The sequence below is a fragment of the Hyla sarda genome, chromosome 6 (genome assembly GCF_029499605.1).
Source record: "Hyla sarda isolate aHylSar1 chromosome 6, aHylSar1.hap1, whole genome shotgun sequence".
Classification (NCBI taxonomy): Eukaryota; Metazoa; Chordata; class Amphibia; order Anura; family Hylidae; genus Hyla; species Hyla sarda.
Genome location: NC_079194.1, coordinates 277,627,816 through 277,641,030, shown reverse-complemented (window position 1 = coordinate 277,641,030; position 13,215 = coordinate 277,627,816). Strand labels below are relative to the sequence as shown.

The 13,215-nt window shown below is 39.4% G+C and overlaps 1 protein-coding gene across 12 annotated transcripts in view; it reads left to right on the top strand.

Annotated features, from left to right (window-relative positions):
- The window catches only part of NRXN2 (neurexin 2), a gene marked incomplete at its 5' end in the record, with an annotated part of 790,596 nt that extends 784,044 nt beyond the window's left edge, over positions 1-6,552 (top strand). For 7 of the 12 annotated variants that reach the window (XM_056527422.1, XM_056527429.1, XM_056527420.1 and 4 more), the window contains 1 exon segment: positions 4,549-6,552. In XM_056527422.1, coding sequence (XP_056383397.1) covers positions 4,549-5,438 — 890 coding nt within the window. In that variant the 3' untranslated portion in view covers positions 5,439-6,552. 12 annotated transcript variants of the gene reach the window in all.
- Positions 6,553-13,215: the final 6,663 nt, after the last annotated feature.

The following is a 13,215-nucleotide window of genomic DNA, read 5'->3' as shown; positions in this document are numbered from 1 at the left end:
ATGGGAAGTGGACAACAAGCTAAACACAACATACTCTAGGTTTGTGGTCTTCAAACTGTGGCTCTTCAGATGTTGCAAAACTACCTACAACTTCCAGCATGCCCAGACAGCCAACGGCTGTCCGGGCATGCTGGAAGTTGTAGTTTTGCATCATCTGGAGGGTCCCAGTTTGGAGACCATTGCTCTGGGTTATAATTGCAAAAAATATATATTATTACAATACTACAATATAGTATACAATATGTAACCAATAAGACTTCTCATTAAAGGGGTTTTGTGCTGAAAGAAACAACCTTTTGTTTGGGGTCAAAAAGTATAATAAGGAAACTTATTAATATAATGTTATTAGCCATAATACACTTTCATATGAGCTGAGCTGTCCGGCTTAAAGCTGTAACATCACATCACAGTCTCTGATTGCATGCAGAGCTATAATCCTTCCTTTCCCCTCCCCTGCTGTCTGCTCGGAATGAGACCAGTGATGACAAGAGGGAGCTCATATGACTACTGATCAGATTTGTAGCCTGTATGCTGACAGAAACTACTGTGACTAAGAAAGGCTCACTGCTCTCTTATATAATAAGGCATAAATCTAATGAGCAGTAATATGAGCTCCCCCTTTCACATTACTGGCCGCGTCCCAAGCAGACAGGAAGGGAGAGGGGAAGCAGGGAGGGAGCAGACTGCATTCGGAGAGTGTGATGTGAGTGTGATGTGAAGCAACAAGCCATATAGCTCAGCTCAAGTAGTAATATGAGCTCCCCCTTGACATCACTGGTCTCATCCCATGCAGACAGAAGGGGAGGGGAGAGGAAGGATGAGAGCTCTGCATTCAGACAGTGTGATTTGACATCACAGCTTTAAGCCAGGCAGCACAGCTTATATGGAAAATCTGTGCACTATAGCTAATAACATTATATAAGTATGTTGCTTTATTATACTTTTTGACATCATACACAAGTTGCTTCTATCGCTGGACCACCCCTTTAACAATATACTATGATTGCCACATGGAAATGCAAAGTTTAGTATACCATACAAGTGTCCATTCCCATATATCAGGGGATCTGGCAAAGTTTTCCTCCAGTCTGGTAAAGAAAAAACATCAGAAGGAATTAGATGCCAGATCTGATCCCAATGTAAGCATGCTGGGAGTTATAGTTTTGCAACAGCTGAAGGCCCGCTGGTTCGGAAACACTATGTTAGAGGCTCATCATTATATATAAAGTAGGAGCCTATATTCTGAAAGTTTTTGAAAAAGCATTTTCAAATACCGTATTCATCTTTATAATAAATAAATAGATAAAAGCAACAAATTAAGGAATTAAATAGTAGTGGAAAGCAGAAACCACAAACTTAAAACATAAAAGCCTGTACATTTACAAAAATAAATTCTGTGTAGGTCACATATAGGTGTTCCATAGTCCCATGCAAACAAATGAACAGAATGGCACTATATAGAGCTTTCTCGTAGTGGTGTCTATACTTTCTTTTGCTGTCTTTACAATAGACAGAGGTGGTTCTGTTTGTGAAGTCATGTTTTTAGAATCCTCTACAACTTCTATTTTTTACAAAACCTGAAAGACTACATTCAGATGCCCATTATTTGTCACATAGTATGGCCCCTGTCCTTTGGGCTTACTAATGAATATTTGCAATGGATGTCACTAGCCCATTGTTAGCTGGACGAAATGTATTAATAACAATATTATAAATATAATATTAACAATAATGCTCATAAGGAACATAATGTACTCTAATATTAAAGCTATGAGTACAATTTTCTCTCGGCTTCTTATTTTTTGAGCTCTTGGGTACAATGAATCATGGACCCAATTGGAAAGCTATTTAAAGGGTTGTCTGGTTAAAGAAACGACCTGTGTAAAAAAAAACTATAATAAAGAAACTAACTAATATAATGTTATTCGCCATAGTGCAGAGATCTTCTTATTAGCTATGTTGCTTCTTTGTATGCTGTGATGTCATGTCACAGGCTCTCAAAGCAGAGAGCTCCTGTCCCTCCCCCCCTCCTCCCCCTACTGCTCATTTTCACATATGAGAAATTCGTGTAGAGGCCTGGCTTTACATGTATGGTCCCTTTTGGGCTTCCACTACAGGCAAACACTTGGTCACTCCCACATCTTTCATGTGGTTCAAAGTCAGTTCATCTGTTAAAAAGCCAAGTAGATGAATTGCTTACATTTAAAAGATTAATAAAAATCAGTGACCAGTAAATATGAGGAATAGTCATGGATGGGGGATAAGTACGAGGCAATATATTTGAGATGTTATGTGCAGTTAGACACAAAGTTAAATTTTCCCTTTAGAAGTAGTTATACTACATATATATATATATATATATATATATATATATATATATATATATATATATATATAGACAGTATGCAGGGTAATACAGGGTATGAGCAACCATGGATTTATTTTGAACTATGCTTAGCTTTTGTAATATATGCAAAGTGACCTCAATGGCCTGGACACCAGTAATTTCTGGCATTGGCTTGTATAATTAAATCTAAATGAGCCCTACGATTAAGAAATAGACTTATTTCTTCATGTACTTATCAGAGTAGACTAAAGAATGACATTATTTGAGGATACAAAAATTTTAAACAGTTTCTAAGGGAGGTGGCTTTGATGTGTTTAAAGGGTTTGTCCAGGGAAATATATATTTTTAATATTTGGCCTGGGTTATGTTAAACATAAAAAAGAAGTGATACTCACCTTCCCCAATCCCCTGCAGCAGTAGTTCTGATGGCTCCTGATCACCACTTATTACTGCTGCTTCCTGTTTCCTGTGAAGCATCAACCCTGTGGAAACTGCCTGCTCAGTCAATCACTGACTGAAGTGGTGTCCCTCCTCAGTCAGTGATTGGCTGAGTGGACAGTTATTGTGGAGACAACATATCACAGGAACCAGAAAGAACTAGCGACAAGCAGGGAACAGGAGCTGATAGAACTGCAGCTGCAGGGGAATTGGGTTAGGTGAGTATTGCTTCTTTTTTATGTTAACCTATCCAGTCAAAATATAAAAAGTTTTCTGTCCCCAGACAACCCCTTTAATGTTTATTTATTGGTTTAGGTTTAGCATGTTTTAAGTTAATTCTAAGTTTCTAGAAATAACCAGCTACTAGGGGAAAACTTGTTGAAGTTTAATTAACTGTTTTACGATTGTTATATGAAGCAAGTTGTTTTGATATTAAAGGCCAGCTTTTATATACTGGGGTGATTCTCTCTGTGTTACCCCTATTCAATAATTTCCTTTTAATTTTTGCTTTGCTTTTATTTATTTTATTTTCATTTTTGTAATCTAATCTCTACATAATTTGATTGTTCATGGTCATAAGCACTTTTTAAAGCCTTTTAAAGGTCGGCATATCTTATAGAGGTACCCTCACTAAGCTATGCTAGGCCTAAAAAATTTGATTATTTATTTATAACTTATTTTATATATATATTTCAATGATGTTTGGGTAAAATAAGTGAAATTTTTAAAAATATAAAGTGACCGTGAAACAGTAAAGTAAATTAAACAAGAAAGTGTTTTTTTTTACCCAGAGGTTTCACAGTTTCTTTTGTAATTTTTTTTTTTGTCTTCATGCTAAAATCACATGTGGCCAATTGTTTGATGTAAGTTGTCTAAATATTCTGAATCAATTTTATTTGATGAGCACAGAGCAACTGAAATAAACAGAGTATTTTTGTAGATGATTGGGAAGAGCTGTTAAACGGTGGGGGGGGGGGGGGTTAGAAAGGACAGTTTGTGTTCCATTTAGAATTAAAATTGGGCGTTAAATTAGATATTTATGGAAAAAATTTAGGAAAATATTACAATAAAAAGAAGTAGAATATATTAGGGTTAATTAGCTAAATAGAAAATTATAGACAGAAAAATTGTTCTGATAAAAAAAATGTAAATAAAATAATAAAAAAAAATTGCCTTAAAATAACAGAAACATAGGAAGTGAATGGAGTTGTGTAGGATTTTTGTGCAATGGAACTGCACAGATTTTAAGTAATTTAGGAAAAGAAAATTTATGGAGAGTTTAAAATTTGAAAGATAAAAATTAATGTCATATAAAATAGTTTAAGCTACTTAACATATTAATATAAAATGTGGGGTTGTTTGAATCGAAAGGCTATGTATTGCTCTAGAAATGAAAGGAGACATTTATGACTCTAAAGATGTATATAGCATAAAAAGAGTTTAAAGCTAAGTGAGGAAACATGGCACAGGGGATTGGAGGAAATTATGATCTACTGTAAGAGAGGCTATTACGAATAAACAGCAGATAAGAAAAATATGCTTTATTAGATATATTTAACATAATAATAATGAAACATGTTTATTAGATAGTCAACTGTAAGATAGGGAATTTCTGGGTTATTCTAGAGTCTAGTAGTTTCTAGTAGTTTTAGATAGTTAAGGGAGTTAGAAAATAGCATTGTGTTGACTGTATGTTTATATTCTGAGGTTTTTACTCACACAATATTCTTTGCTGTTTTCTCTGTTTTTTGTCTTGTTTACAGGAGGGGAGTTAATATTACCCATAATAACCGAAGATTCCTTAGATACCCCTCCTATTGCTACCCGGTCCCCCTTTGTACCTCCTCCCCCCACCTACCGAACTGTCCTCACACTGGACACCACCAAAGATTCCTTGAGTGTTCCTTCCAACTTGAGGCCACCATGCCCTTCTGAGCAAGAGGATAGTGATTGCGAGGAGGGGATAGAGGTCTCTGGTTATGCCTCAGGGGAGGTATTTGAATCAAGTTTCCCTCCTACTGATGATGAGGACTTCTATACCAGTTTTCCATTGGTAACCGATAGAACCTTGCTATCCAGACCAGATAGTGCAGCACGAAGACCTCCAGGTTCTCGGCCAAATTCAAGGGCAGGAGGTTCAACCTCCTCCCCTTATGACCTCCTCACCTCCACCACATCCCCAGACCTTGTCCGGAACATCCCTGCCGGCAAAATGAATAACAGGGAGCACCCAAAACCCAATATAGATCCATATCCCCATATCCCTACCTCTTTTCAGCTGGATAAGGTGAACAAACAGAGGTTTCCACCTATAACTTCTTCCCCTAATTTCCATAATTTCCCCACAGCAAATCCTACAGGCTCAGGGGAGAAAGGGTCTCCTGGAGCAGTGGAAGTTATCAGGGAGTCCAGCAGCACAACAGGAATGGTTGTGGGAATCGTGGCAGCAGCTGCTCTTTGCATCCTCATTCTCCTCTACGCAATGTACAAGTACAGGAACAGGGATGAAGGGTCCTACCAAGTAGACCAAACCCGGAACTACATCAGCAACTCTGCACAGAGTAATGGTGCTGTGGTTAAAGAAAAGACAGCGCCCGCCACTAAAACAGTTGGTAAGAGTAAGAAAAATAAGGACAAGGAGTATTATGTGTGAAAGTGTAGGATGGACTCTCCCGACTTTGGGAGTATGGTTGGGCAACATTTAACCAGCCATTTAATGGAGATACCAGACTGACCCCATGCTGTGACCAATCATTGACTAAGCAAAAGTGACTAAGCCCCAGGTCAACAGTTGGCCGTCACCTTAATCAACTATTCAAATGCTTAAACAACTGCCAACTGTTAAAACCCAACTAATGGTTATCCAGACATTAACCTTTGGTCAGCCATTTGAATGTCAAAATTAGCCAACGTACTGTACTGTATCTACAGTAACCAAGGAAGCATTCATGGACATGTCCACTGTTTATCAAAACCATCTAGCAGTGGATGAACACCAACCAGTCATCTACCAATTGACCATGATCTGAACATCTGTTGAAACGATTATGTGCCCAGTCTCTCAACTAAACTTTTTACTTTAACCTTAAACAGGAAACACATGTCCTTTTCATTCCTGCTCATCTCTTCCTCCTCCTGTTTTGAGAGGAAAAAAGCCAAGATTTACTGAGATTTTATGTTGGCAACTCCTGAAAACATAAAAAAAAAAAACAATAAAAGATGAAAAAACTTCTTTCCTGTCAAAGTATGGTAGCACTGAGAAAGGGAATGTAGTATGGAGATCTCCTTCCATGGACAAACGTATCGAAATTAGGAGAGATGGTCAATAATAATCAACTATAATCCTTTAACAACGTGGAGCCATTGAGGGGAGAGGATGGTAGTGTGTTGAGACAACCACTTTTAGAGACAAAGACTCGCAAACAAAATTGAAAGAGGGCTAAAAGGACTGGCCTTGGTTATGCTCTCCCCTCCCTTATCCTCATTGCCCCTCAAATTCCTCTATGCTCTCCTAAAGATCAAGGTTATTTCTATTCTGGTTTGTGTGGTGTTGTCTTGGTTTTTTGAACGCTGAGCCGTGCGTTTAACTTCTTTGTGGACTCAATCTAATGCCCCACATCCCCTCAAGAAATCAAAACCCATTTTATCACCCCAGGCTTTCTCCACATACCCCTTGAGATAAAATGGACTTGTAATAAGGGGTTTGGGCTACTGGGGCAAAGAGAGTATCAGAATATCAATAAAGCAAATGTTACGGCCTTGTATAAGAGTGTTGACATTGTTCGTGGAGAGGCTATAGAGTCTATGCTTCAGATACCCTCTCACTATTGTCTACATTCAGTTTGGGTACAAATTATTTTGCATTTCAGAGAGAGAGAACAACAGACTCGTCATAGTACATACTGCACACTGAGTGTACATTTTACAGTGGGAGACAACCATATGCTTTTTCTCATATGCACACCATGTTTTTGCCTTACAGCATACAAGATTAAAGGGGTATTCCACTGGGGGGGGCTTGGGGGGAAACATTTTAAATCAACTTGTGCCAGAAAGTTAAGCAGATTTGTAAACTACTTCCAATAAAAAATCTTAATCTTTCCAGTACTTATCAGCTGCTGTATGATCCACAGGAAGTTCTTTTCTTTTTGGATTTCCTTTTTGTCTGACCACAGTGCTCTTTGCTGACACCTCTGTCCATTTTAGGAACTGTCCAGAGTAGGAGCAAATCCCCATAGCAAACCTCTCCTGCTCCGGACAATTACTGACACGGACAGAAGTGTCAGCAGAGAGCACTGTGGTCAGACAGAAAGAAAAAAAAAATAGAACTTCCTGTGGATCATACACCAGCTGATAAGTACTGGAAGGATTAAGATTTTATTAATAGAAGTAAATTACAAATCTGTTTAACTTTCTGGCACCAGTTGATTTAAAAAAAATGTTTTCCAGTGGAGTACCCCTTTAAAGTGCAAAAAAGTATACTGCATAAAACAGGAAAAGCAAAAGCAACATTCAATTGTATACAAAATAATGCATTGTTTTTTTTATTTTTATTTAATTTTTAAATTGCATGGCTAAACAGAACCATGAGCCTCATGTACTATGTTTATTCCCCTTTTTTTTCTCCTTTTCGTAGTGATTTTTATTAATTTTTCCTTAATGTGCATGAATGTTTTTATACATGACACTTTGGTGTCAGGTGGTTTTCATTCATTTAACCTTACTGTTTATTCTGAAGAATCACAGCCTGTAAAGTTACCGAAAAAAGGGTGAACAATTTTCTAAATCACTTGGATTGTGAAAAATTAAAACCACGCCCACTTTGGGGGAAATTAGTTAAAAGTGATGAACGGGATGAAAAAAAAATTGGAAAATTAAAGGGAAATTAACATAATAAATTTAAAATGCATTTTCTAATACTGTTTTCACTGATATTTCATGAGAAACACAATAGTACATGAGGCCCTATGTCTATGTGTCCCATTGTAAGACTTCGGAACACTTTGTCCAATGACCTGTATGGACATCAAGCTGTTTATGGTGCTCTATCGCTTAAAGAAAGATTAGATTACTTAAGTATATGGCTTGGAAGTAAAATAAGTCTGTTAAGCCAGAGGTCCCCACCACGGTCCATACGGCCCACCAACAGTCCACAGTCAAGAATTTTAATTTATTTCTGTTCTGTTCCAATGCAGTAACATTAAAACCCTGAAATGGACTGTGTCGGGGACCACTGTGTTAAGCTACACCATGGCTCGTAAAAATGATAAAGACATTGGTTTGTTATCTGCAGATTAGATCACCACTAAAGATCTAATATGGTCTACATTTAAGGGATGCTTCACCATAGGACTCACTTTAGGGTAGGATCACACATGCTGTATTTTGCTGCATATTTGCTGTTTTGTATTTTCCTACCCATTGAAGTCAATGGGTAGCAAAATCAGCTGCGTATTTTGCTACTCTCTGACTCCAGTGGGTAGGAAAATATGGCATGTGTGACCCTACCCTAAAAGAACATGTTACTATACAAATTGTAATGACCAACATTGGACTAGATTCAGACCAAAGTCACGGCATATGGCCAATATATACATTTCAACCTCTCAACCAAAGTTATAGTCCAGACCTATAGAAGTGAATGCATACGTTTCAGCCGACTACCATGACAAAAAACATATAAATAAAAAAACAATTTGTCTTCCATATGTTAGGAAACATTCCTAGAATATATAGGCAGCATTTACTACAAACATGGTATGAAGCCAGCTGTATACATCAGAAAGGAACTTTGATCTCAGCATGGCAAAAAAAAAAAAATATTTAAAAAATTTAAAAGCAAAAGCTATGTACTTTAATATTGAGTACCCAGTGTTTATGAACACACCTATCAGCCGTAACATTGAAAATGAAGGGAATGATGTATTGAATATTCATTACCATATCACCTGTCAGTAGGTGGGATATATATGATAGCAAGTTAAAGAGGTACTCCTCCCCTAGGCATCTTATCCCCTATCCAAGGGATAATGGATAAGATGTCTGATCACAGGAGTCCCTGTGTGTTGGGTGCAACGTCAGAGGCTCGTGATGTCCCAATCACGCCCCGCTCATGACGTCACGGCCACGCCCCCTCAACACAAGTCTATGGGACTTGCATTGAGGGGGCGTGGCCGTGATGTCTCGATTGGGGCATGATTGTGACGTCACGAGCTTCTGCCCTGCATCGCCAGTCATCCGACACGGAGCGAAGTTCGCTCCATGCACCGGATGTCTGGGGTGCCGCAGCCTTTGAATAGGGGATAAGATGTCTAGGGGCGGAGTTCCCCAGTCATTCTTGAAGTTTTTGAGTTGAAAGAGGGAAAAATAAGTAAATGCTAGACCATGTTTACACACAACCCAGTAAGCCTTTTTTTCAACTGTAAAAGGGTGAGTTATATAATTTTCGAACTTTGGTTGTTTTTATGCCTTTTTTTCCACTATTCTTGCACGTTCAGTTTTTCTACAGAAATTCATAAAATTATGCAGGCTTCTTCATAAATTTTGCTTAAAAAAATTGTCCCCTTTACCTTTGCATTGCGTATAAGCTGTGCCTGGTCAGAGGTGGACTATAGATGCGTGTAATTTTGACCATGTTTTAAAATTTACACAAATGGGAACTACATTATATCAGACAGGTGATAATCATGTTATGGCTGATCGGTGTAGCAGACTCCCTTCTAATGACAGATCTGCAAGGCAGTAGCAAACTCATGGTCAGCTCTCCGGATAACTGCAAGATAGAAGCCAGTACCAGGAGGAGGACGAGGCTACAAGAATAATAAATTGACTTCTTACCCTTTCTCCTAAGGGTATGTTCACATATGGCACCTAAGGAGTTCTTCATCTGAATGGGGCTTACATAAAGCAATGTACATGTTGTAGAAACAGCTCTTTGCAGATGAATGGGACTGATCTCCAGTTGCAGAAGTTTTCCGCATGTGTCTGTACCCTGGCTGTTCTGCGTGTCTATGTTTTTACAACTCTCAGGTGGATAAAGGAAACAATTCAAAGAAAGATATATTAAATAACGTCAGTTCATGCAGTTCTCAGAGCATCATTTATAATGGTATGCCTGAGGAAAATTTGGGTTGGGTTTTCGTAATCTCTCTAAGCCTCCAAAGAACAGTGTATGAGTATTATCTGGCAATTCTACTATGAAGGTGCACTTTACAATTGTATCATTTACAATTAAACAGATTTTATATGATTATAGAAATGTTTTGTATGTTTATCGAAAATGTATTGTGCAAGAAAAAGCTGTTTTACGAATGCAATGCAGAAGATCCGTTTTCTCTTCTATTTTCATGCTGCAGCGGACCTCAAGTAATGGGGGAGGTCCCTGGTGGTTTTTCTTCTAAACATCCAGCTAAACTGGAATTATAGATCTTACCCTGTTTGGGTATAGAGTGAAATAAATCAATCAATGCCAGGCAGGCAGGCAGGGAGAAACCTCCAGGGACCAACCCAATGACTCTTGGTTGAAGCAGCAGAGATGACAGCAGGGTCAACAAGCGTTCCTAAAATGCAACTTTATTTGGCAGTTCTGTTGCAGAAAACCCCTTTGGAACAAATCTGCCATGTGTGAATATATACCCAAACATGCCTTACCTAGGGCTGTGGTATTCTAGCTATTTGTCTCCTTAAAGGTGTACTCCGCTGCTCAGTGTTTGGAACAAACTGTTCCGAATGCTGGAGCCGTTGCCGGGAGCTTGTGACGTCACACCCCACCCCCCTCAATGCAAGTCTATGGGAGGGGGTGTGACAGCAGTCACGACCCCTCCCATAGACTTGCATTGAGGGGGTGGGGTGTGACATCATGAGGGGGCAGGGCTATGATGTCACGAGCTCCTGGCCCCGGCTCCAGCGTTCGGAAGAGTTTGTTCCAAACGCTGAGCAGTGGAGTACCCCTTTAAGGCAGTGTTTCTCAACCAGAGTGCCTCCTGCTGCTCCAACAGCAACAGCTGTAGGCTCCTTAGTTGAGAAACAGTGCTTTAAGGGTTTTTCCACAAGTTTAAAGGGAAACTCCAGTGGAAACAAGTGGAAAACAAATACTTTCAAATCAACTGGTACCAGAAAGTTAAGCAGATTTGTAAATAACTTCTATTTCAAAATCTGAAGCCTTCCAGTATTTAACAGCTGCTGTAAACTACAAAGAAAATTGTGAAGTTCTTTCAACAATGCTCTCTCCTGACACCTCTGTCTGTCCAGTTTAGAAACAAATCCCCATTGAAAACCTCTCCTGCTCTGGACAGTTCCTGACATGGACAGAGGTGTCAGCAGAGAGCACTGTGGTCAGACTGGAAAGAACTTCACAGAGTTCTCTGAAGTATATCTGTAGTAAACAGCAGCTGATAAGCACTGGAAGGGTTAATATTTTTAAATAGAAGTAATTTACAAATCTGTTTAACGTTCTGGCACCAGTGGATTTGAAAACTTTTTTTCCCACCAGAGTACCCCTTTAAGTCCCTTTTTGATAAAGAAGTATCAGCACAACTGCAGCGGGGGTAGTGCATCAAAGCAAAAGGTACAATATTTAGAAAGTCCCAGCACTCACCAAGTAGGATGCAATAACTTGCAGTTTTTCTTCACATCAGATCAGGATGGAGGTACAGACAGAACAGGTTTTGGAACACAGGCCTTCTTCAGCTGTTTTTGTCTCAGACAGCTGAGGAAGGCCTGTTGTACCGAAACCTGTTCTGTCTGTACCTCTATCCTGACCTGATGTGAATAAACACTACAAGTTATTGCATCCTACTTGGTTAGTGCTGGGACTTTCTTTACACGTCCCCTTTTGACACCACATGTATTGGCTATATGACCAGGATATCATTGGGTAGTAAAAATGCCGTCAAGCATATACAGTGACCTACTTTAGGTTATAATCATGCGGCATAATTTCCTTTCGGCATATGTTTGACTGGTAAATATCTGCATCATTTTACTACAATATAGACTAATCTCTGATGGATAACAATGTAAGAGGCAAAATATGGACAGGAATGTAGTGTAATAAACAGATCAGCTCTCGGCTTGTCTTCTGCCACAGTCCTGTGTTGGTCTAAATTGCACACACTTTATAGATATAGATGCCCTCATGGAAAAGAACCAGTGGCAGAAGTAAAGAGACAAGTAGAATGAAACTATTTACAATGTGGCTTCTCTGTGCACGGACATCTTCCATGTTTGTACTCCAGTCTACGGAAAGGTAGGAATACATGGGTGGGGTGAATGAAAGTTTCCTTTATATTTTTGATTGTGAACATCTATCTCCCTTTGATGCCAAACAAGAAGGAAATAAACACAAGGATTTCACTTTTTATTTATGTGTTGTCACCTCTCTCTTTTTTTAAAGAAGCTCCAGAATTAAGGAATGCAGGTTAAAGGGGTATTCGGGGCAAAAACATCTTATCCCCTATCCAAAGGATAGGGGATAAGATGTCTGATCGCGGGGGACACGCTGCTGGGACTCCCCGCGATCTCCCTGCAGCACCCACCTTCTATGCACAGCTGCGTCTCTAGTTTTGGAAAACCTCTGAGTTTCCGGGACTGGGAATGTGACGTCACGTCACGCCACGCCCCCTCCATTCATGTCTATGGGAGGGGGCATGACGGCCATCACGCCCCCTCCCATAGACATAAATGGAGGGAGAGTGGCATTAAATCACGTCCCCAGTCCCGGAAACCTGGAGGTTTCCGAAACTAGAGATGCAGCTCCGCATAGTGTGCGGGTGCTGCAGGGAGATCACGGGGGTCCCAGCAGCGGGCCCCCCGCGAACAGACATCTTATCCCCTATCCTTTGGATAGGGGATAACATGTTTTTGCCCGGAATACCCCTTTAAGATCTTATTGTTAATCATTCTAAATTGAATTGTTGTTTTTATAACTTTATTTACTAAACATGTGACTTAATGACTTGAATGCAGAAAATATAAACACACCAGGTAACTATAGAGGATGCTACAGTAGCAGTCCCATCGGGGCCTTAAGGGCCCTAAGGCACCATAATTAAAGGCCAGAATTATAAATGGCGCACAGAAGACACAGGTTTTACATTGGGGTCCTGAAGCAAATTACGCCTCTGAAACATGCTTTTATTGTATATTTCACTGCATCATAAATTTAATATGTTAAAGTGTACTGGTCATCAACAAAAACTTTTGATATAATGTAGAAAATACCATTATATGTATATTTGTATTATACATTGGTTAAAAAATTTGTATGTTTTTTGGTGAAAATATGCTGTCCCTGCAGCTATTGCCTGTGTGTCTCTATGAGGAGTCCAAATACAGGAAGTGAGGGCAGGACATGCAGGGCTCTGTGCGGGCTCCTGGCTTGTCAATTATCCTGCTGTGTGAGCCAGGGGTGTGTCATAGAGCCTCACTGC